Source organism: Mustela erminea, chromosome 6 (assembly GCF_009829155.1).
Source record: "Mustela erminea isolate mMusErm1 chromosome 6, mMusErm1.Pri, whole genome shotgun sequence".
Taxonomy (NCBI): Eukaryota; Metazoa; Chordata; class Mammalia; order Carnivora; family Mustelidae; genus Mustela; species Mustela erminea.
The window spans coordinates 126,949,779-126,976,168 of NC_045619.1; the positions used below are offsets into that span (position 1 = coordinate 126,949,779).

Below are 26,390 nucleotides of genomic sequence, written 5' to 3' on the forward strand. Positions count from 1 at the left end.
TCAATCTCTCCAAAAGACAATACTCCTACAAGGACTAAGATAGCTTCTCTTTTCATTTAAAAAAAAAAAAAAAGGCACCACATGTAGACTAGAGTGTTTGCTCTTCAGTTTAAGTTGAACTTTCAACTCTACTAGAGCATGTTATATTGAATCCTGGCTCTGTGCACATTAAACCGTCATTTTGTTTTGTCAGCTGCTGACATTCCACTTTCTCTGGAATACGCACGCTGGGCTTTATGTGGCTGCTTCATTGACAGGTGCAAACATTGGACTGCTAAACAACAGATAGAGGTGAAAATGAATGGTAATATTAATAGAAAAGCAGATAACTTCCTAAGTAGGAAAATGTAAATTGAATAATTATAAAAATAACAAAAAATTGTGATTAGAAATAATTTGTTATAAGTGGTTCTCATTTTCTGTTGAATTTATATATATAATAAAAATCATAAAATTAAGAAATCAGGTTCATTTATAACAGAGATTATAATTCTTAAGTTTGTTCTTCATTTTTAGTACTGAAAACATGTTAAAAACATGCTAACTTTCTAAATTAGAAATCAACAGCAAGGTTTGTAATAACAGAAGATGTGAAAATTTGTTTATTAATTGCCATTAGATTAACCATAGTTCTTATCAGATCCACTTTCTCCTTCTCTTGTCCATGAAGGAGTCATTACATTCTCTTCTTTCTCCTAATTTCCACAAACATCCCTCTTCTGAAACTTTGGCCATCCTTTGTGGGCTTTCCTGCCTTCTTGCCTCTCTCTCCCTTAAGCCATTAAATATATTACTATCAAAACAATCTTTCTATCTCATCATGAAGAAAGATCATCTTCTGCCCCTAAAATTTCATTAATCTTGACTTTTACATTGACATTCCTTTTTTTTTTTTTTTTAACCCAAACACCCATTTTTTAAACACTAGTATGCCCCAGTGCATGCTGGTTGGTAGAGGAGTGGGGGGAATGACAAGCCCATGAAGAGAGGAGAACCTCTCGTCTGTGTGAGCAGAAGCACCTCTGTGTGCTCACAATTTGGAGAAAAAAACCTGGGGAATTAGAAATACTGAAATAAAATATGAGACTGTATGCAAGCTAGCATTAATCATTCAATAGGCCAAAAGTAAAAATAAAACATTTATCTACATATATCACCAGTGAATTTTCTTCTAACAATATTGTTAAGCTAGGGAATTCTCTCAAAAATAGGACAAGTCTTCATTGGAATCAGCCCAAAGCCCATTTGATGTGCCTCAAGGGGCCACTTCCTGTCTGCCAGGGGGCTTTCAGACATCGTGGCAGATGATGGGGCTACAAAGCCCTACAGAATCCAGGCTGATCCAGGCTGTATGCAAATCTCAGAACAAAAGTTTATGTGGATGAGGCCTCCTCCCCTGGCTCTAGATCATCCTAGACTTTACATATAAGCCTTCTATTAAACTAATCTTAAAAATTTGTACTCAAAACTCTTCCATGATGGAAATGTCTCAACTAAAGATGATGAAGCCCTTGATTATAATAGCCAAAGAATAGAAACAATATCTCTGGAAGACCCTCTTAAATTGACAGAAGTTGGTTTAGTAAATTATGCAAGCTCCATGGAGTAAAATACCGTATGAAATTTATTATATACATTGAATGGTGTATGTGCAAATCTGCATCAAGATTTGTCTGAAAGGATGGTCACAAGGAGTTTTTAATAATTACCTCTGGGTGGCAGGATTCTTCTTTACTTTCTTCTTTGACATTTCTTTATTGAGAAAATTTGCTATAAGTATGAATATTTTATTTTAAAGAAAATCAGACTTCTGTCATCCCACATAGGATGCTTAAAAAAAAAAAAAGCCACTGCTATACTAATTACTAGAAAAATCCCAATAGACTACAAAGTCACAGACTTTCTGGGACCCATCAAAGAACCGAGGTCACAACCAGGCAACATGAATTCCAAAGAGGAGCAAGACCTTCCAATGGGAGATATGATGCACAGTCTCACCTATAGCAAAGGCAACACCCACCAGTTGCATCACAAGCAGGTAAGAAAAATAAGCTAAAATGTATGGAACCACTGAAGAGCAAGAATGGGTTAACAGAGCAGTTTGAACTAGCTGGGGGGACATATTATAAAGGGAGTTCACACTCACTCTCAGCTTTTTATCCCGTCTCCTACCAGATGCTCAGGAGGGTTACTGAGGGCAGGGCAAAGACACTTGTTGATGGTGCAGGCTTCAGGAAGGGACCAGCAGATGCTAAGAGAAAAGTACCTTCCCTGAGATAGAAGGAAAAGTCTTAAGTCCCTGGGAGAGGGGAAGCAAACTCTCTGGTCAATCAGACTCAAAGAAGGTGATCAATGGAGAAGTGTGAGGCACCAAGTCCCACCCACTTCTCCCAGAGCTTTCCTTCCTAGGAAAGAAAAACTTTCAGCTGCTGGGGAGGGCAGCAAAGCCTTTTGCTTCCGGGGCATTGGTGAAGGCTTATTATGGTAAGGGGAAAAAACAAAAGAAACATTTTCCTTCCCTGGTAAGCAATTGTCTTGGGCCTTGTAGTCTGTAATAATACCAAGTGGAGGTTTCTACTGTTGCAGGAGGGACAGGAAACTCCTGCCCAAGGTCAGCTTCAGATACAGGCAGAGGTAGAGGACCACAGGCAGGAAGGGCAGGAGTCCTGAGAAAGCCCACGTCTGAGGCCCAGGCGCACGGCACTCCCCAAAGGCTGGTCTGAATTAGAACAAGAGAGAACCCTCTCTTTTTTACTTATGGATTACCAAGCAAGAGCTGCCTACTACTGAGGGAGGGATAGGAACATAGAGAAAGACTTCCTCTGTGGCACCAGTGGACAGATTCCGCGAAGTCAAGGGAGGAGCAGCTCACAGAGAAAATCATTCTGTTCCTCTCATTCCCACTCCAAGCACATACCCACTGCAAAAGGAGTATCATGGTTGCAGTCCTTTAAGAAGAACAACAGCAACCACCAAACTCAACTCAATTCAACTTGTAGCTAGATTGGCTCAACTCATTGCCATAACAATCTGATATAAAAAGAGGAATGCCCTTTGCAGATATGAATACTATTTACTTCCATTTCTACTAGTCTACACAGGATGTTTGGTATTTAATCAAAAATTATGAGACAGAAAAAAGGCAAGGAAAAAAAGAACCTGTTTTCAGCAGACAAAGAAATCAATGGAACCAGGTTCAAAGATGACCCAGATCTTAGAACTGTCAGATGGGGACTTTAATATAACTATGAATAACTATAATTGAAAATGTTAAAAAAGCTGGGAGAAAAGGTTAACAACATGGGATGATAATAAATAATGAATTTCAGGATAAAGATGAAAAAATATATAAAGAGTTAAATGGAAATACTAGAAATGAAAAAGATAACACTAAAAATGAAGAATTTGGGCCCCTGGATGTCTCAGATGGTTAAGCAGCTGCTTTTGGCTCACGTCCTGGGATTGAGTCCTGCATCAGGCTCCCTACTCCTTGGGGAGCCTGTTTCTCTCTCTGCCTCTGCCTCTGTCTCTCTCTCATGAATAAATAAAATCTCTAAAAAATGAAAAAAAAATAAAAATGAAGAATTTCTCTGATGACTCATCAATCTGAAGGTAGGACAAAAGAAATTCCCCTAACTAAAATACAAAGAGGAAAAAAATAGTTCAAAATTGATGAGGGGCACCTGGGTGGCTCAGTGGGTTAAACCTCTGCCTTCGGCTCAGGTCATGATCTCAGGGTCATGGAATCAAGCCCCACACTGGGCTCTGCTCAGCGAGGAGCCTGTTTCCCCTCTCTCTCTGCCTGCCTCTCTGCCTACTTGTCATCTCTCTCTCTCTCTGTCAGATAAATAAATAAAATCTTTAGAAAAAAATATTGATGAGCAGAACATCCAAGAGTGTGGGGCAGTATCAGTCTAACATATGTGTAACTGGAGTCTTAAGAGGAGAAGGGAGAGAGAATGGGGCAAAAGAGATAATTGGAGATAATGGGCAGGAGTTAAATGAAAGACATCAAACCACAAATTCAAGAAACTCAATTAAGGAACAGAGAGAGAATGCATTGCTAGCAGACTTGCATTCTAAGAGCTGCAAAAGGAAGTTCTTCAGGAAGAGGGACTATGATACCAGATGGAAACTTAGATCGCTTAGATCTACATTAATAAATGAAAGCTCCAGGGGGATGCCTGGCTGGCTCAATTGGTAGAGCATGCGACTCTTGATCTCAGGGTTGTGAGTTCAGGCCACACTTTGGGTGTGAAGCCTACTTTAAAAAAAGATTAAGAAATGAAAGGCCCATAAATGGTATAAGTGTCAAATGTCCTATGACAAATTATATCTTTTTTATATGAAAATATATTAAACTTTAAAATTTTTAAAGGACACAACATTTGAGGAATTCCAAGGACTGTATTTTTGATGGGAACATTGGGAAAGGTTATCCAGGGGTATTTGAAGCAAGATGAATGGACAGTCATGAGTTTCATAATGACTTTTTGGAGAGACTTAAGAAACACTATCTTTGCCACTGAGACTAAGCTATGTGGTAGGAAATTGTCAAAGGTTCCTAAAAATTGCAGTGACTTCTTATTGATCTCCTATCAATCAGTTATTTAGGTGCTTCAGTCTGAAATCTTTTTGTTGTTGTTGCTTTCCTAATACTTGTCCTAGCTCTTCCAATGGTTGTACAAAAATCTAATACTCTATATTAAAGTCTTTTTAATTTTAACATAAGAAATTAACTTAAAAAATATGTTCATGCCTTATTTCACGTAAACCAACAGAAATGTTATATACCTTAACCAGAATTACAATCTAGGCTGTCCAGGCTCATGCCAATCAATTCTGTTGGCCGGAGGAGAGTGTGGATGGTTCCAAGAGTTGCTGGTTAAGCAGCAACTCTTGGTTTCAGCTTAGGGCATGATCTTTGGGTTCTGGGATTGAGCCCCATATCAGGCTCTGTGCTCAGTGGGAAGTCTGCTTGAGGGTTCTCTCTCTTTCTTTCTGCCTGCCCCTACCCTGCTCATGCTCTCTCCCTTTCTCTCTCTAAAATAAATAAATCTTTAAAAAAAATTTCTGGTGGCATAAAACTGAATGTGCACTCACCATATGTATACTTTTAACCAATGGATTCACTGAACTCCATAACACTTCATGGCATTTGTTGTAGGTAACTACACGTTATGTTGTTATGTTATGTTATGTTATGTTATGTTATGTTATGTTATTCATGTGTGAGGCACCAAGTCCAACAGAGGGATGGATTCCACTTTGAAATTGGTGAAGGAGATCCTTTGTAAGGTCTTTAAAACTCTAAATAAAATTGTACCTTGATTCCCTAATAAAGTTGCATAACCTAACAATCCTTAAGAACTCTTTGGATTTGGCAGCAAATATTATCCTCAATGGGGAAAAGCTGACAGCCTTCCCTTTGAGATCAGGAACATGACAAGGATGTCCACTCTTGCAACTGTTGTTCAACATAGTACTAGAAGTCCTGGCAACAGCAATCAGACAACAAAAAGAAATAAAAGGTATTCAATTTGACAAAAAAGAAGTCAAACTCTCTCTCTTCACAGAAGACAAGGCAATTTATATGGAAAACCCAAAAGACTCCACCTCCAAACTACTAGAACTCATATAGCAATTCAGTAATGTGGCAGGATACAAAGTCAATGTACAGAAATTAGTTGCTTTCTTACACACTAACAATGACAATATAGAAAGGGAAATTAGAGAATTGATTCCATTTACTATAGCACCACGAACCATAAGACACCTGGGAATATACCTACCCAAAGAAGTAAATGATCTGTACCCGAGTAACTACAGAACACTTATGAAATTGAAGAAGACACAAAAAGATGGAAGAGCATTCCATACTCATGGATCGGAAGAATAAACATTGTTAAAATGTCTACACTGCCTAGAGAAATCTATACTTTCAATGCCATCCTGATCAAAATTCTACTGGCATTTTTCAAAGAGCTAGAACAATCCTAAAATTTGTGTGGAACCAGAAGAGACCCCGAATTGCTAAGGAAATGTTCAAAAAGAAAAACAAAACCAGGGGCATCACGCTGCCTGATTTCAAGCTTTATTACAAAGCTGTGATTACCAAGACAGCATGGTACTGGCACAAAAACAGACACACAGGCCAGTGGAACAGAGTAGAGAGCCCAGATATGGACCCTCAACTCTATGGTCAAATAATCTTCGACAAAGCAAGAAAAAATATACACTGGAAAAAAGACAGTCTCTTCAATAAATGGTGCTGGAAAAATTGCACAGCTATGTGTAGAAGAATGAAACTCGACCATTCTCTTACAGCATACACAAAGATAAACTCGAAGTGGATAAAAGACCTCAACATGAGGCAGGTATCTACCAAAATCCTAGAGGAGAACATATGCAGTAACTCTTTCAACATTGGCCACAAGACATGTCTCCAGAGGCAAAGGAAACAAAAGTGAAAATGAACTTTTCGAACTTCATCAAAGCTTCAGCACAGCAAAAGAAACAGTTAGCAAGACAAAGAGGCAACCCATGGAATGGGAGAAGATATTTGTAAATGACACTACAGACAAAGGGCTGATATCCAAGATCTATAAAGAACTCCTCAAATTCAACACACACAAAACAAATAATCATGTTAAAAAATGGGCAGAAGACATGAACAGATACTTCTCCAAAGAAGATATACAAATGGCTAACAGACACATGAAAAAATGTTCATCCTCATTAGCCATCAGGGAGATTTAAATCAAAACCACATTGAGGTACGACCTTACACCAGTTAGAATGGCCAAAATTAACAAGACAGTAAACAACAAGTGTTAGAGAGAATGTGGAGAAAGGGGAGCCCTCCTAACACTGTTGCTGGGAATGCAAGTTGGTGCAGCCACTTTGGAAAATAGTGTGGAGATTCCTTAAGAAATTAAAAATAGAGCTACTTTATGACCCTGCAACTGCACTACTGGGTCTTTACCCCAAAGATACAGATGTAGTGAAAAGAAGGGCCAACTGTACCCCAATGTTCATAGCAGCAATGGCCGCAGTTGACAAACTGTGGAAAGAACCAAGATGCCCTTCAATGGATGAATGGATAAAGAAGATACGGTCCATATACACTATGGAGTATTATGCCTCCATCAGAAAGGATGAATACCCAACTTTTGTATCAACATGGACGGGACTGGAGGAGATTATGCTGAGTGAAATAAGTCAAGCAGAGAGAGTCAACTATCATATGGTTTCACTTACTTGTGGAGCATAAGGAATAACACAGAGAACATGGGGAGATGGAAAGGAGAAGTGAGTTGGGGAAATTGGACGGAGAGACAAACCATGAGAGACTGTGGATTCTGAGAAACAAACTGAGGGTTTTGGAGGGGAGGGGGGTAAGGGGTTGGTTGAGCCTGGTGGTGGGTATTAAGGAGGTCACATATTGCATGGAACACTGGGTGTGGTGTATCAAAAATGAATTATGGATCACTGGAAAAAAATTAAATTAAATTAAAAAAAGAATTCTTTGGGTTTGGTTCCATTAAATCAATTCAGTGAAATATCACTGGTTATCTCAGGTTGATCAGATATACAAGTTAAAAGCAATATGTACTAAATGAATACATAAAGGAAAATGAGTAACTTTAATTAAAGTTCAGGGTTTTGTTTTTTTTTTAAGAGTTTATTTATGTATTTATTTGACAGAGATCACAAGTAGGCAGAGAGGCAGGCAGACAGAGAGAGAGGAGGAAGCAGGCTCCCTGCTGAGCAGAGAGTCTGATGCGGAGCTCGATCCCAGGACCCTGAGATCATGACCTGAGCTGAAGACAGGTTAAAGCTGAAGGCTTTAACCCACTGAGCCACCCAGGCGCCCCAGTTCAGGGTTTTTTTTGTTTTTTTTTTTTTTTTAATGAACATGCAGAGACTACAGGAAAAGAAAACAAAGGGATATTAAATGAAGAAAAGTTCAAGTACCATCTTTCATGAAATTATATTCCTTAAGAAAAAAAATGACGTATTGTAAAATTATCCCAGGCAATGAGGACAAAGCTGGGACCTGGGGACACTGGGCCTGAAGTGCTCAGGTCTAGAGAAACTAAAAAGTTGGTAGAGTTAGATCCAAAGGGGGTGGCCAATAGTCTAATCCCAGTGTTCAGGGGGGTGCAGCTACCTCAGGCTTGACTCTGGCCAGCATCATATTGAAGTAGTCCTATGGTAGTGAGGTCTATGACAGAATTCATGGCACCAAGAAGCAGAACTTGTACATGCAATAATGGCAGTTAGAATGGGCAACAGCAAGTCAAATGTTCACGGACGTAAGACCCAAGTCTAGGCCGTATCACGACTCTGGCTAAATAATCTGGTGTTCAAGACTGGCCTCAGCTCCCAATGGGAACTGGAGAGAAACCCACAGTTGAAACCCAAGCAAATAAAATAAAGCAACACCGTGCAGTGGGGGGGAGGGGGGCAAGATGGCTGCTCTGTGGGCACCTGAATGTCACACTTCTGTAACCTCCAGGGTGATACATGTGGTCAGGACCTAGCAACTGCCACTGGCTGAGAGTAACTAGGGAAGAACAGAAATTGATACCAATCTCAAATCTATCTTTTCCCGATTCCCACAACTGTATCTTAGGTCCTTAATTTATACTGAAGTATCAACAAACTACAAATAAAATGCTATCACCGTTCCCCAAGAACACTACAAGAAGACAAAGCATAAAGCCCATTATGTGATTCTTAATAAAAAACATTTTTCATTTGTGCAACAAATGCTGAATACGACTTTCACTGAAATATTTTCACTTCCAAATACACTGAAAGTACTTATCATTGAACTACTCAGAAGAAGCTACTGTAGAAAGCAAAAGCCACTTTCAGTTGACTTCTAAATAAAATATCACTCAGCTTGCCAATTTTGGTCTCTGAGAACAGAATCTAAAGATGAATTCTTTTTAGTGGTAAATGAAGAATTTGATTTTGAAATAAATAAGTGGAGTATATGGTTTTAATAATCTCTACCTTTTAAAGTTATTTGATAAAAGAAAGATCTAGTACAGTAAGGAAAATTCTTCTGTGTCAACAAAATCTACCAAAACACAGTGAGTATCTTTTGGCAACCTCCAAGACCAGGCACATGCGCAGGAGATCTTTTCTCTGTATTAAACAGCCACCCAGTGTGGCCAGATCCAGAACGAGCCAAATGCTGGCTTTCCCATACTGCTCTGCAGAACTCCTAACTACCTGCTCTACCAAGCAAGGCCAGAGTTAAAAAGCATGAAATAATGAAACAATAAACAGATTTTATTATTTTCTTCCCTGATGATGTTCATTTTAAACTTCGTGTGCAATTTAATCAAGTAAGAGGGTTGCATAGGAGAGCAATGGTCAATTTCAAGAAAGAAAGCTTTTTTTCCTCACCTACCTAGCCTGTAATACAAGAGATCTAGAACAATCATTCTCTATCCTATACTAACATTTTTTTTTATTAAGTTACTAGCTTGCAAGGTGAATAAGATATTTGCAAAACCATTGCAAGTTTCACCTGACAATTTTTAAATGTTAAAAAAAAGAATCATATTCTAGAGTTTTCACTGAAGTCCTATGCTGTACCAATTGCTTTGTATTAGTTGAACTTTAAGAATAGGAACATGACTGGCTTGTCCATGTCCCACTTCCCACACAGAGGGTCCTGATGCTTTCTGCAGATCTAAGCACATACCATATGTTCTGTCAGCATAGACCTGGTTACCCAGTGGAAGCCCAGAGTTACTGGGTGCAACCTTAATTAACTAATTATCCAAGGAGGGGGAGGGGCAAAAGCCCTGGGAATCCAATCTAACCTTGTTATGTGAAACCTTAGTATTTGAAATGTTTCCCAGATATCAAAAAATAAACTTTACACAAAACGCTGTACAAATACAAATTTCATGTTGTGAAATCTTTCATAAATAGAAATCAAACAGCGATGTTCCTATCATGCTTTTCAGACTGGCTAAACACTCAGTTTATCACTGTGTACCCCACTGTGTGAAGCACGTGTGCCGTTCCCACCGAATGACACAGATTTCAAAAAATAAGTATGATTAATTAGATAAGATAAATGACTGATGTAAAAAGTTCCTTCGGCAAGCTCTGTGTTTGGTCATTTACATGCGATAATGTTACAAAGCCCTTTAAAGACAGTTTTTAAGAAGTCCAGTTACCTCACTATAATGAAAGATGTAAAAGAGAAAAAGAGGAAAATTAAAGTCAGTGTGCATATTAGATCAGGTTAGTCTGCAGTGAGGACTGTACCACATGGAAAGGTGAAACAGGGGATTCTTACCATCAAATTGTGAACTACAAAAGTTCATATGATAGTAATAGTAGTGAACTAGAAAAAATATATTTCACTTTAAAATCGAGTCAATTCATATAAATATGTAAACACCAGCTGACGTCACCTCCCCCCCCACCCCTGGTCTAATTTTTACTTATGGTTACACATTAACTTATGAGTCTCTCCAGCCAACAAGACACACTGTTAGGCTTTGGCAACATCAAAATAACAATCAGTACAGTTAGAAGGAGAGATATGGCCCTGACATCCCACTGAACTGAGGCTCGTGGGCCATCCTGTCGGCCCACATCTCTGCTTCCCGTGCATCTTCTGTGGGGGAGAACAAGTGGTTATTTCCGCCCCTCATGCCTGTGAACTTGGAAGCTCTATCTCAACTGGAAATTGAGGACCCTGTTGTTTCTTATCTGCAACCGGAGGGTTTAGTTAGGGCCTCGGACTTGCTGCAGGGACCAGGGCAGCTCCTCCTGCTGCTGCAGTCCTGGGGTTAGAGGTTCCTATAGACCCTGCTCAGCAGTCCTCCTGCCGTCTTCTCAGAGCCTCAGACCACAGACTCTGCCCACCCCCTACCACCAAAGGACTTGATTTCATGGCAGTCAATGGAGCCTTCTGGAACAGGACACAGCCTCAGCCGCATGCCTCCTAAATCCAAGGCTTAGACTAGAGCCCTTACCTAATCTGGCTGATTTATCCTCTCGGGTCAGCCGCCAACATCGCGTACTCGGGTATGGGGCTGGGGTGTTTGTGTGCTTGTTTGTTTTTTGTGAGCAAAAAACAAAACAAAAAAACAAACTCCATAAACACACACAAAAAACAAATAAACACAAACTTCCCAAGAACTGCATGCTAAACATCTCATTTCAGCAGTGTCCACACGCTAAGCCGACACTGAGTTGAACAACACAGCACTATTTCTTAACATGCTCTTTTATACAAACCAGTAGTACAGCCTTGGGTCCGGTAAAGTCAATTCTGCTTATTTGGTGGGGGGAATGGTGGATTAGGAGAGTAACAGCACATCATTCATGCACACCTGTCTCTGTTGGTGTGAGTTAATCCATTTGTCTGTCAACTTAGAATACTAGGAGCAAAAGGACTATACAGCTTCATGGACTTCAGGGCATTTTCAGTAAGCTTCGGACAGGTATTGGGCAAGGACAGTGTTAGAAATTATATGCCCAAGACTGTGCTTGGAATGTGGCTTTTCTAGCTTGCTAATAGAGACCCACTGAGCCTTAGCGACTAAGCTAAATAAAGGACCACGTTGAGGATAATGGTGGCATCCTCTTGGGCAGTCAAGGGGTCCAATGAGAACACACTGATGTAGAAAGAGCAGCCAGAGCCCCCCACCCAGAGTAGTAGGGGGCATCCAGTGCAGGAGACCATCAGCCTTGCTCATGTGGGACGTGAGCTTGCAACAGTGCTAAGAGGACAGTGAGTAGCCCCTGTGTGGACGCAGGTGTGGTCACAGGAGCTGTTCTTACCGAAGGTTGCTCTTCCTTTGCAGATTTCTTTGGAGTCTTAACTTTCTTGGTCTTCATAGTCACTGATGTACTGATGGAGGGTGAGTGTGGTCTTGAACCGGCTCTGGCTTTGGATGGAATCCTGGGCTGTGAGGGCCACGGAGACAGGGAAGTCTCTTTCCCCTTGAGTAATTTCAGGCTCTGGCACACAAAAAAGAAATGGCTTGGTTGATTCTCATTTCGTTCTTCAGATTTGTGTCCCTTTCTTTTCCTCCCATGAACTGGCATTGCAGGGTGAAATTTTCAGTCCCGAAGAGCATGGGTCTGGTCCTTTTCCCAGTCCCACACTCCCTTTTGGCCTGATACAGTGTGCAGGCTGGGTCTGTTTTTCCTGTCCTCCCGCTGATGCCACTGCACCAAGAAAAACGTACCAACAGATCAGTGTTTTCTGGAAGCACCTGGAAAGGTAGGAGTGTTGAGGAGTAGGGTAATGGGACAGCTTGAGGTCTGTATCCTATTTGTAAAAAGCTAGGAGAATCGAAGGTGGGAGTGAAGGGACAGGAATCTGAAGAGATAGGGCATGAACCTATGGCTCCGTGTACCAGGACACATTTCCCATTCCTTCAGCCAGGTGTGCGTTCTTGTTGGCTTATACCCCTCTCATTGAGCTCAGCCATCAGGCTGCTGGGCTCCCATCCACACTTTAAAGCATGTTCTCCTTCAAACTCAGATCTTGGAAAGTGAAAATTCTCAGTAGAGTATGTATGCCTTCTTCAACCCAGATGTCAAAATAAGGCTCACACAGAATAAAAGAAGATAAAAGAATTTAAATTTAAATGCAAACCTTGCCGCCTATACTGCTCAACTTCTTCCTCGCTTCCATGTCCTCCTTCTGTTTATTAATCTATGAAATTGAAGGTGCATATCATTTGTTATCATTTGCAAAGATTAATTAAAAAAGAATTTTCTATAAAACTTCCTCGAGCAATTAAAGAGTAGAATGGTAAACCACTTAACTGCTAACACTATTATGAGAACATAAGTTATAATGGTGCATATGAATTAGAAAAGTAATTTGTACCCAGAAAAGGCACTTAACAAAAAGAAAACTGTAAATGTTCAAAGTCATTAGCATTTGTTCATTGCTTTAAGCATAATAGAGATTATAGAGAAACATAGATTGTTTGCTTTCATGGTAATAATTTGTTCCATGTATTATTATGATAGCTATAAATACCCGGTCTTATAAAAGTTTTAGAATAATTTCAGATAATTCAATATCCAGAATTCAATAATGTAATGATGAAATTTTGATTTAAAGAATCAGTTCTAGTTTCCAGGCATAAAAGGCTTTTTATCATATATATATATATATATATATATATATATATATATATATATAATTGAGATATACCCAATATAGAATATTATATTAGTTTCAGGTCTATAACATAATAATTCAAAATTTGTATATACTATAAAATAACGGCCACAATGAATCTAGCTAATATTCCATTACCACACAGTTATAATTTTTTCTTGTGATAGAAACTTTGGAGATTTACTCTCTTAGCAACTTTCAAATGTATAATAAGGTATTACTAACTATGGTCATCATGTTGTACATTACATTCCTGTGACTTATCTATTTTATAGCTGGAAATTTGTACCTTTTGACCAGCTTCACCCATTTCATCCACTTCCCATCCTATCTTTGGAAACCACCAATTCATTCTCTCTAAGTTCATGTTTTCATTTTTTTACATTCCACATGTAAGTGAGATTATATGGTATTTGTCTTTCTCTGACTCACTTCACTCTGTATCATTTCCTTAAGGTCCATCCATCTTGTTGCAAGAAGCAAAAAATATATTATTAATGCATGCTTCAATATTATCAAGCTTTTTTTATCACGTGAATCTATAATTAATGCCAGGGATTCTAATTCCGGCTAATCTTATGCAATTAAACAATGATGAGATACACCTCTAATCATTAATCTCACTGGAATAACTATTTTCAAAAATACGTCTCATCTACAGATAGAGCAGAATTCAATAGAAAGCAGGTCTGCCTCACCTCATGGAATTTTGAGGACTGGGGAGATAGTAACTGATGGGTCTGTTAACATCAAGGAGAAGTGCAAAGCTTCTATTTTACTTTAAATGCAATGGAACACCAATGAATAATTTTAAGTGTTGGGGGGTATGTGTGCGACATAATATTTATTGTATGAAGTCATAATTTGAGGGGAGTCATGTTTCTGGTCACGGTTGAGTAGCTCCTATGAAACCAACCTTCCCACCGATAACAACTACAAACTTCGGAAAAAATCTATGTAAAACAAAATTAACTGAAGACAATGGCTTTTAACTTAATAGCAGTGCCAAGCCTGTCTAAAACTATGATGGAAAACCTGCAGCCTTTCAGGGTTGCTGAAGACACAGTTCAGGGCAATCATTGCCAGTGAAAGTCCCAAGGCAAGGAAGTCCCAAGGAAAGCCAGACTGCAGAGCCCCAACTTTGTGTGCAAATTTTGCCCAAATCTCTGGCAGATGGCTAAATCATGCTTGCCCGTGAAAATAAAGCTCAAAGATTGAATTAAGATTTGAGCTGCCATCCACTGCATGGGAGGCAGGGCTTGCAGTCTGAATCCAAATTAATTACCTGATTTTTTTTTTTTAAGTCGGCTCCATGTCCAACATAGAGCCCAATGCAGGGCTTGAACTCATGACCCTGAGTTCCAGAGCCAGATGCTTAACCAACTGAGCCACCCAGGCATCCTTAATTGGCTGATTTTTAAGAAATAACACACAATGTTCATAATGCCTGTAAAATCCAAAAATACTCAAAATACAATTTTATGTTGCTGATCTATTCTTGTGCAAAAAGACTATTAACACAGACTGATGTTGAGATGGTAGCTCAAAAATAGTGGAATGAGGTCTCTGAAAAGTGCTGTAAGAATAAAAGAAAAACAAACACTGTTAACTCGGAATTCTGTACCGACAGAATAATAATTTTCAAGATTGAAGTATCTGAAAGCTACTCTCAGATAAAGAAAAAACAGAAGGGTTGCATCCCTAGCAGTTCTGACCTACAAGAAACATTAAAGGAAGCTACTCAGACTGAAGAAAAATGATCCCAGGGAGAACTTCCCAACTTTAGGAAGGAATTTAGAGCATCAGAAATGGTCAAGATGTAAGACTATATTGTCTTAATTTCTTTCAAATACATATAAATGCTTAAAGCAAAAAATGTAATATTGATGTAAATAAAACAACTTTAATTTGAAGAATGAAGAAATAAATCTATATAAAAAACATATATATTTTAATGTTTCTATATTTCAAGTGAAACTGCCAAAATTAACTACAAAAAGTTAAGGATATAAATTATAATTGCTAGAGCAACCATGAAAATATAGACAAGAAGCCAAAATAATGATAAATAAATTGGGGGTACCTGGGTGGCTTATTCAGTGAGCATCTGCCTTTGGCTCAGGTCATGATCCCAGAGTCCTGGGATCAAGCCCCAGATCAGGCTCCCTGCTCAGTGGGAGTCTGCTTCTCCCTCTTCTTCCACTCCTCCCCCTGCTCCTTCTCTCTCTCTCACTCTCTCTCAAATAAATAAATAAAATCTTTTTTAAAAGATAATAAAATATATTGGAATTCTAAAATATAGTAAAAGGACAGCCAAAAAAAAAAAAAAAGAGAGAGAGAGAGAATAGAGGAAAGAACAATGAAAAACCCAGAGGGGACATATAGAAAACAAATTAAAAAATGGCAGACCTAAATCTAACCCTATCGATAATAACACTGAGTGTTGATAAAGTGAACAGACTAGATAAAATGCAGAAATAGGAAGAATGTATAAAACAGCAAGACCCAGTTATTCACTGTCTATAACATAAGCACTTTAAGTATAAATATACAGAGAGGTTGAAAATACATGTATTAGAAAAAAATGCAATGCAAACATAAGAAGATTGGAGGTGCTACATTTATACATAACATGTATAGCACATTTCGGGATCAGAATTACTAGAGATAAAGAGGGACATTTTATAATGATTAAAGGGTCAATTCATGGGAAGACATAATACTTATAAATGCAAATGCATCTATTAACAGAGCTTTAAAACACATGGGTGTGGGGGCACCTGGATGGCTCAGTGGGTTAAAGGCTCCGCCTTTGGCTCAGGTCATGATCTCAGGGCCCTGGGATCGAGCCCCACATTAGGCTCTCTGCTCAGCAAGGAGCCTGCTCCCCCCGCCCCACCTCTCTGCCTGCCTCTCTGCCTACTTGTGATTTCTGTCAAATAAATAAATAAAATCTTAAAAAAAAAAGATAAAACACATAAAGTAAAAATTGGCAAAATTATATAGAGAGACAAATAATACCCCTCTGTCAGGGATTGAAAGAAATAAACAAAAAAGTCAAAGACATAGATGACCTAAAAAATACTATTACCACCTTGATCTAATTAATAACAACTGCATGAACTTCAGATTATAAATTATTTTCAAGTAGACATAGTATGGTCCCATGATGGACTATATGCTGTTTAGTCATACAATAACTGCTAAAAAATTTATAAAAATTTAAATCCTACAGAGGATGTTCTCTGATCACAATGGAAGTAAACTACAAATCAATAACAAAAATACATCTAGGAAAATCACTAATATTTATAAATTAAACAACACATTTCTAAATCACAGGGGAAATCAGAAAATATACCAAACTGAATGAAATACCAGGATACCAAAATGTGTAGGATGCTGCTCAGAGGGAGATTAATAGTTTTAAATGCTCAATTAAAAATAATGAAAGGCTTGAGATAAATGACCTCAAGTTCCACCCTAAGAAGGTTAAAAAAAAAAGAGAGAGAGAGAGAGAGAGAAAGAGCAAAGTAAGCAAAAGTAAATAAAGGGGGGAAAAGGACAAAAATCAGGGCAGATATCAATGAAATAAAAAAGAAAAAAAAATAGAGAAAATAGAGCCAAAACGATTTCTTGCAAAAATCAGCAAAATCCCAACTAGAGGGGCACCTGCGTGGCTCAGTGGGTTAAGCCTCTGCCTTCGGCTCAGGTCATGATTCTGGGGTCCTGGAATCGAGCCCCACATCGGGCTCTCTGCTCAGTAGGGAGCCTGCTTCCTCCTCTCTCTGTGTCTGCCTCTCTGCCTACTTGCGATCTCTGTCTGTCAAATAAATAAATAAAATCTTTAAAACAAAACAAAACAAAACCCAACTAGACTGATCAAGAACATAATTTACTAATATCAGGAATAAAAGAGTATTCATTATTTCAGATCCTATAGATATTAGAGGGATAATATGAGAATGTTATAACCTCATACCAACAAATACACGATTAAATGGATAGATTGAATAATACAACAAAACAAAATGACATAGAAAATGTGAATAGCTCTATAGCTATTAAAGAAAATAAATCCACTATCAAAAACTTTTGCATAGGGGCACCTGAGTGACTCAGTGGGTTAGAGCCTCTGCCTTCAGCTCAGGTCATGGTCTCAGGGTCCTGGGATCAAGCCCTGCATCAGGCTCTCTGCTCAGCAGGGAGCCTGCTTCCTCCCCCACCCCCCGCCTGCCTCTCTGCCTACTTGTGATCTCTGTTTGTCAAATAAATAAATAAAATCTTTAAAAAAACTTTTGCATAAAGAAAACTCTAGGCTCAGAGAGTTTCAATGGTGAAGTCTTCAAACATTTACGAAAGAAATAACAGAAATCTTTTTACTAACACCACTAAAATTGTTTTCAGAAGATGGAGAAGACATATTTCTCAAGTCATTTTATGAAGCCAGCATAACACCAAAACCCAAAAAACAGATATATACCCAAAGAAAGAACATTTAGAGATCAATGTCCCTTATGAACGTAGATTCAAAAGTCCTCAACATACTACTAACAAATTGAATGCAGCACTGTATAAAATGTAGGAAAGGTCATAACAAAGAGGGTTTTATCTCAAGAATGCAAAACTGCTTCAACATTCACAAACCAAAGTATTTCACCAGATTACAGGATAAAGAGGAAAAAATATTGTCATTTCAATAGCTGCGGAAAAAAAGCATTTGACAAAATTCAACAGCCGTTCATGAAAGACGCTCTCAGAAAACTAGGAATAAAAGGAAACTTCCTCAACCTGACAGATGACTGCCATGAGAAACTTAGAGCCAAATCATACTTAATGATGACATACTAAAGTTTGCCCCCTCTAAGTCTAGGAAAGAGGCAAGAATGCTTCTTCTCACTACTGTTACATAACACTATATTGCAAGTCCTAAACATAGTTATAAAACATTAAAGAGGGCATCTGGATGGCTAGATCAGTTAAGCGTCTGCCTTTGGCTTGGGCCATGATCCCGGGGTCCTAGAATTAAACCCCACATCCCTTCTGCTTGTCCCTCTTTCTCTGCCCCTCCCCACAACTCATACTCTTTCTCTCTCTCAGATAAATAAAATCCTAAAAAAAAAAGCACTAAAAAGAAATGAGGTCCAAATATCAGAAACAAAGTAAAACTGTCTCTATTTACAGAAGACCTGATTGTTTACATAACAATAATCTACAGATTGTTTACATTTGAAGAAATTTATGAAATTATTATTGAAACTATTAAGTGAATCTAACAAGGTTGGAGAATACAAAGTTATTGCATGTGAGACAGAGCTTGCAGTTTGAATCCAAGTTAATTACCTGATTTTTTTCTTAAGTAGGCTCCAAGCCCAACATGGAGCCCAGCACAGGGCTTGAACTCATAACCCTGAGATCAAGACCTTAGCTGAGATCTAGAGCCAGATGCTTAACTGACTGAGCCATGCAGGCATCCCTAATTGGCTAATTTTAAAAAATTATAAAATCGATTGTATTTTTATATACCAGTACCAAACAATTGGAAATAAAACCTAAAACCAGCTCTATTTCAAATAGCAGCAAAAATGATCAAATACGGGTCCCTGGGTGGCTCAGTGGGTTGGGGTCTCTGCCTTTGGTTTGGGTCATGATCCCGGCGTCCTGGGATTGAGCCCCGTGTTGGGCTGTCTGCTCAGAGGGAGCCTGCTTCCTCCTCTCTTTCTGCCGGCCTCTCTGCCTACTTGTGATCTCTATCTGTCAAATGAATAAATAAATAATATCTTTCAAAAAATGATTAAATACTTGGGAATAAATTTAACAAAAGATGTGCAAAAACATATACATGGAAGAGGACAACATACTGGTAACAAAAACAAAGAAAAACCTCAACAGAGATGTGTACTATGCTCGTGGGTAGGATAATTCAGTCTTAGTAGATGTTCATATGTCATGATCTTGGGGTCCTAGAATTAAACCCCACATCCCTTCTGCTTGTAATTCTCCTTGAATTTATCTGTAAATATATACCAGAATCCTAATCATAAGACACACTTTTTTTTTTTAAGTGGACAAGTTTTTTCTAAAATGGGTACGAAAATACAGGGAATTTAGAATTTTTGAAATGACTGAAAAAGAACAAAGGCAGAGGACTTACTGTTACTTGTTTTCAAGACCTATTATAAAGCCACAGAAATTAACATAGTGTAACATAGTGTAGTACTAGCTTAAGGATCAACAAATCATTACAACAGAATAGAGAGCCCCAGAATATATCTGGCTAATTTTCAACAAAGTTTCCAGAGCAATCAATCCGATGGAGGAAAAAAGTTTTCAATAAATATTGCTGGAACAAGTGGATATCTAACTGGGAAAAAGTATGAAATTTGACCCTTATGCCACACCTTCCACAAAAATTGATTTAATATAGTTCATACACCTGGGGTGCCTGGGTGGCTCAGTTGGTTAAGGTGCTGGCTCTTGATTTAGGCTCAGGTCATGATCTCAGGGTCCAGGGATGGAGTCCTGCCTCTGGCTCCATGCTCAGTGGGAGTCGGCTTGAGGAGTCTCTTTCCCTCTCTCTCTGCCCCTCCCCACACTTGCTCTCTCTCTTTTTCTCTGTCTCAAATAAATAAATACATCTGTAAAAATATACATAGATCATACATCTAAAGATGAGGTGTCTTGGTTTGTTGTTTTTGTTTTTGTTTTTTTTTTAAGAAGAAAACATACAAGAATATCTTCTTGACTTCAGGGTTGGCAAGGTTTCTAACCATACATAAAACAATATCCATAAAGGAAAATAACTGATAAATTAGACTTTAAGAAAAAAAAATATTTCCCCACCAAAACATACTGTTAAGCAAATGGACAGAAAAGCCATAACTGGGGAGAAAATATTTAAAAACATATATCTGGCAAAAGACTGGCATCCAAGACACAATTTCTGTAATGTATGTTTAGTTTTGAAGAACCTCTCTAGTTACCTAGTTTCTCTGCGCTTTCTCACTAGTAATAATAATTTTTTTAAAAAACCCTCAATTTTTGGGGGCGCCTGGGTTGCTCAGTGGGTTAAGCTGCTGCCTTCGGCTCAGGTCATGATCTCAGGGTCCTGGGATGGAGTTCCGCATCAGGCTTTCTGCTCAGCAGGGAGCCTGCTTCCCTCTCTTTCTCTCTGCCTGCCTCTCCATCTACTTGAGATTTCTCTCTGTCAAATAAATAAGTAAAAATCTTAAAAAAAAAAACCTCAATTTTAAAATGGAATTTTACTTTGAAATACTTAGATTCTCATGCAATGAACACGAGAATGCAGCAAGATTGTATAATACTCTTTACCTTCTTTCCCTAATGTTAACATCTTACAAAACTGTAGTGCACTATCACGACCAGGATATGGACATTGATACAACCCATCAATCTTACTGAGATTTCCCAAGTATGCATTTGTATGTGTCAGTCATAGCAGTTGTGTAGGACTGTCTGTCCACCACCACAGTGAACATATAGCATCTTTGCCCTGATCTGCTGCCCTTTTGTAACACCCCACCTCCCTTACTGTGCCCTTACTGTGCCCCTCTCCTCATCCCCAACCCTGGCAACCACTAATTTGTTCTCCATTTCTAAAATGTTATCCTCTCAAAAGTGTTATATAACTGTATTGTACACCTGTAACACTCTATTTAAATATACTGGAATTTTTAAAAGAGTGTTCTAGAAATGAATCAAACGATGTATAGCCTTTTGGAATCACTTTTTTCATTCTGCATAATGCCTCTGAGATTCGTCCCAAGTAGGTGCTGTACCATTAGTTCATTCCTTTTTGTTGCTCAACAGTATTCTGAGTATGGGTACCCCACAGTTTAACCCTCCACACGTTTAAGGATACATAGGTTGCTTTCTGGTTTTGACTATTGTGAATAAAGCTATTTTGAACATTTGGGTGCAGGTTTTTGGTTTGTGTTTTGATTTCTCTGGGAAAATGCCTAAGAGTGCAATTGCTGGGTTATATTGTAATTGCATGGTTAGTTTTTAAAGAAACCATCAAACTGCTTTCCTAGTTATCCAGTTCCTCTCCATCTTGCCAGGTTTTAGTGTTGTCACCACTTTTTAAAAATTTTAAAAACTGTCTGATAGGTCTATAGTGATATGTCAGAGTGGTTATATTTTGTATTTCCCCTATGGTTCATAATATTGAACATTTTCTTATGTGCCTCTTCAATAAAATGTCTGGTCATGTCCTTTGCTCTTTTTCTAGTCGGATTTTTTTTTCTATTGTTGAGTTTTGAGAGGTCTTTATTTACCTTGGTGGTTAGTCTTTTGTGAGATATGTGGTTTGCAAATCTTTTCTCTAAGTCTGTAGCTTGTCTTTCACCTGCTTCATGGTGCTTTCATGGAGAAAAGCTTTTAATTTTGATGAGGTGTCTTATGGACTGAATCTTTGTGTCCCTGCAAAATTCATATGAGGAATCCTCAATGTGAAGGTATTAGAAAGTGGAGCCTGGGGGAAGTAATTAAATTTAGATTAGATCATAAGAGTATTACACCCTCATGGTGGGATTGATCCCCTTATAAGAAGAGGGAGACAGTGAGCTAGACGGCTCTAACTCTTGCTCTCTCGGTCACCCCCTCCTTCCCCACCTACTGAACACTTTACATGTACCACTGAAGAAAAGTCAAGCGAGTATACTGGGAGAAATGTCTGTCCGTAATCCAGGAAGCAGGCTCTCACTAAACAGTTTAAATCTGCTGGCCTCTTGATCTTGAACTTCCCAGCCTCCAGAACTGAGAGAAATAAATGCTTGTTGCTTAAGCCACATGATTTATATTATTTTGTCATAGCAGCCTGTGTATATTAATATAGGACAGAGTCCAAGCTATCAATCTTTCCTTCTATGAGTTGTGCTTTTGGTATCAAGACTAAGAACTCTTTGCTCAACTTTAGATCCCAAAGATTTTTCTCTTCGTTTTGCCCCCCAATGTTTATAGTTTTATATTTTTCATTTAAGTCTATGATCCATTTTGAGTTCTTCTTTGTGGTAGATACAATGTTTACATGAGGTCCATTTTTGGAGGCTACAGATGTCCAATTACTCCTCCATCAAATGTTGAAAAAGGCTATCCCTCCACCAGTAGACTGCTTCTACATTTATGTGGAAAAAAATCAGTTGAACATATTTGTGTGGATCTACTTCTGGGTTCACTGTTCTGTTCCATTCATGGGTCTAGACCTCTACAAATACCATCCTTGATTACTATAGCTATATAAGAAAACTTAATATCAGATAAAATGAATCCTTATAATTTATTCTTCTTTTTCAAGATCATTTTAGGTATTCTAGGGCTTTATCTTTAGAATAAAACTGTTTATGTCAGCAAAAAAACTTAGCTGGGATTTTGATAGAATGCATTAAACTAGAGCTCAATTTGGGGGAGAACTGACATCTGTACTACGTTGGGTTGTCCAATCCACGAACACAGTATGTCATTTATTTGAGTCTTTGATTTCTTTCATTAGCATTTTATAATTACCAACATAAAGAACCTAAACATGTTTGGTAAACTTTATATCTATTTATGTTTCCTTTGGAGCAAGCACAAATCACACTGTACTTTTAGGTTTTGTTTTCATATGTTCATCCCTCACACACAGAAAGGCAGTTGATTTTTAGAAGGAAAATATTCAGTCTTTCGAGTCTGATGTAGGATAAAGAATTTTTTTTGGCACATGCTTTCCATCAATTTGAGGAAGTTCCTTTCCTTTCCTAGATTGCTGAGTTTTTTTTCATGAATGGGTGTTGGATTTTTTTCAAATGGTTTTTCTCCATTAATTGATATGATTCTGTGCTTGTCTTTATTAGCGTGTTCTTATGAATTTTATTGATTTATTTTCAAAAGTTGAACTAGATTTTCATATCATGAATAAATCCCAGTTGGTCATAATATATAATTTTTATACATAGCAGGTCTCAATTTGTTAATATTTTTTGAGCATTTTTGCACCTAAATTTATGCAGGATATTGCTCTAGTTTTCTTTTTTGCCTTCTGTCTTTGTACGGTTTTGGTATCATGGTAATACTAGCCTCATATAATGCACTGGAAAGTGATTGTGCCTCTTCTAATTTTCTGAAATATATTGTGTAAAACTGGTGTTAATTCTTTAATGTCTGGTAAGATTCTCTAGTGAAACTATCCAGACATTCTGCAAATTCATTTTTCAGGAGCTTATAAATTACAAATTCATTTTTTATGGTTTTATGACTTTTAAGATGATCTATTTCATCTTGATTGAATTTTGGTAGTTACTGGTTTTTGAGGAATTGCTCCATTTTTTTTTTTTTGAGTTGTGAAATTCATGAGCATAAAGTTGTTTGTAGTTTTCCCAATTATTCTTTTTTCTTTTTCTTTTAATTTTATTTTTTCAGTGTTCCAAGATTGTTTATGCACTACACTCAGGGGTCCATGCAATACGTGCCCTCCTTCATAATACCCACCATCAGGCCCTCCCAGCCCTCTCCCCTTTCCCCTCCAAAACCCTCAGCTTGTTCCTCAGAGTCCACAGTCTCTCATGGTTCCTTTCCCCCTCTGATTTCCCCCAACTCACTTTTCTCCTTCACCCAATGTCTCCTTTGTTATTCCTTATGCTCCACAAGTAAGTGAAACCATATGATAAATGACTCTCTCTGCTTGACTTATTTCACTCAGCATAATCTCCTCCAGTCCTGTCTATGTCGATACAAAAGTTGGGTATCCGTCCTTTCCAATTTCATCCTTTCCAATTTTCCAAAGAATCCATTATTCTTTTAAAGATGACAAGTTCTATAGTGATATCTTATTTTATTCTTAAAGTTGGAGATTTGTATGTTTTACCCATCTCTTTCCATATTTATTAGTCATGCTAGAGGTTTATCAATTTTATTGTTTTATTTTCAAAAGACAGATTTTTGTTGATTTCCTCTGTTGTTTTCCTATTTTCGATTCCATTTATTTCTGCTATAATTGTTATTATTCCCTTCCTTTCTGGTTGATTTGGGTTTATTTTGCTCTTCTGTTTCTAATTTCTTGAGGTAGAAACTTCGATTATTGATTTCAGACCTTCCTCTTCTCTCTTGTAAGCATTTGGAACAATATTTCCTTCTCAGCACGGCTTTAGCTGTATCTCATATATTTGATATGTTTTATATTTCAATCTGCTTTAGGTACTTAAAAAATTGTACCAAGACTTCCCCTTAACTCTGTCTATTCCCAGTGTGCTGAGAGTTTTCATCATAAATATATATTGGAGTTTCTCATGTGTTTTTCCTAAACCTATCTGCTCTCTCGCTCCAACATTTTACATTTTTCCCATATACAAAATCCCCTTCTGCACCTTATTCTAGAAATCCTGTGGTTTTAGCTATTACATTTAGGTTTATGGTCCATGTGAGTTAAATTTTACATGAGATGTGAGGTGAGAGTTGAGATTCATTTTTGGTTTATAACTATCCAAGAGATCCAGTACCCTTTTTTGAGAAGATCATCCTTTCCTGCTTAAATTGACTTGATACCTTTGTCAGAAATCAATTTGCCATATATGTTCCACTAGGTTTATTTATGGGGTCTCTATTCCATTCCACCAATGTATATGTTTATCCTTACACCAACATCATTGTACCTTGACTACTATGCCTCTAGAATAAGTCTTGAAAGCAGGTTGTGTGAGTCCTTCAGCTTTGTTCTTTTTCAAAATTATTTCAGCTATGGAAGGTCCATGAATTTCCATATAAATTTTAGAGGAGATTGCTGGTTCAAAAAACAAGCCTGCTATGATTTTGACTGGGATTGTGTTGAATCTATAAATAATTTTGGAGATAACTGGGAGTTTATATCTTCTAAATAATGAACATGCTATGTTTCTCCTTCTACTTAAGTCTTTAAATTCTCTCAGGAGTGTTTGTATGGTTTTGTACAGATTTTGTCAAATTTATTCATAAGCATTTCATATTTTTATGCTATTATAGTGGTGTTTTTAAAAATTTTCATTTTTCATTGTTTATTGCTTGTATACAAACACTGTTTTTGTATCTTAATCTTTGTGACCTTGATAAGTTCACTTATTAATCCTAGTGGTTTTTTTGTAGATTCTTTAGGATTTCCTATATAGACAATCAAGTCATCCGGTAGTAAAAATAGTTCTACTTCTTCCTTTCTAATCTGGATACCATTTATTTCTTTTTCTTACATTATTAAACTGGTTGAGATCTAAAATACAATGTTGAATGGAGATGATAAGAGCAGAAATAATTTTTTTTTTTATGTTCAGTTAGCCAACATGTAGTACGTCATTAGTTTTTGATGTAGCGTTCAAAGATTCATTAGTTGTATATAACACTCAGAAGAGCAGAAATTCTTCTCTCATTTCTGGCGTTAGCCTTCAGCCTTTTCCCATGAAACATGACAGTAGTTTAAAATGTTTTATAGATACTCATTATAAGCTCTATTCCTATTTAACTGAGATATTTTTTTTCTTTTTTTTCTTAAGTCGGGTCCACACCCAATGTCTAGCCCAATATGATGCCTGAACTCACGATCCTGGTATCAAGTCCTGGACGGAGATCAAGAATGGGACAATTAACCAACCGCACCACCCAAGAGCTTCTCACTAAGAGTTTTATCACAAATGTATATTGGACTCTCTCAAATGCTTTTTCTACATTTATCTGCCTTCTGGCTCATACATTTTACACATACGCAAAACACATTCATAATCACCCAAGCCTCCAAAAATCCCATTAAGTGTCAGCATGAAGCCAAGAGCTCATTGTCTAAATCTGGTCCAGGTGCAGCTAACCCTCCTTGAGAACAGTCTATCTTGACCTGAAGATGCAGGAACTAAAGAGATGATTATCCAACCCCCACAGTCAACACACCATAGTGGGACATAGGATAACCTCTAGAGACCCTCTCCTTCCAAAAAAGGAGAGTGGGAGGCATATAACAATGACCAATCCATAGTATTTTTTGTTTCTCACACATGGTTCCTTATTTCCTGCTAAGTTACTTTTGGTTTACATTCACCCCACAGAAAAGGTCACTGGTTCTTAGCGTAGTATGGGAGTTCCCTACTTACCACCTCTTCACACACACACACACACACACACACACACACACACACACATTCTAGCATGCCCAGCACTGTGACTTCTGTTTCTGGTTTGCCCAGACTAGTGA

General features: G+C 37.9%; 1 protein-coding gene across 1 annotated transcript in view; it reads right to left on the reverse strand.

Annotated features, from left to right (window-relative positions):
- Nucleotides 1-26,390, reverse strand: part of C6H10orf67 (chromosome 6 C10orf67 homolog) — a 146,880-nt gene that overhangs the window by 46,053 nt on the left and 74,437 nt on the right. Inside the window, exons 9-10 of the mRNA XM_032349620.1 lie at nt 12,650-12,709; nt 11,827-12,006 (exon numbers count right to left, since the gene is read on the reverse strand). Coding sequence (XP_032205511.1) covers nt 11,827-12,006; nt 12,650-12,709 — 240 coding nt within the window. The remainder of the gene's footprint in view (nt 1-11,826; nt 12,007-12,649; nt 12,710-26,390) is intronic.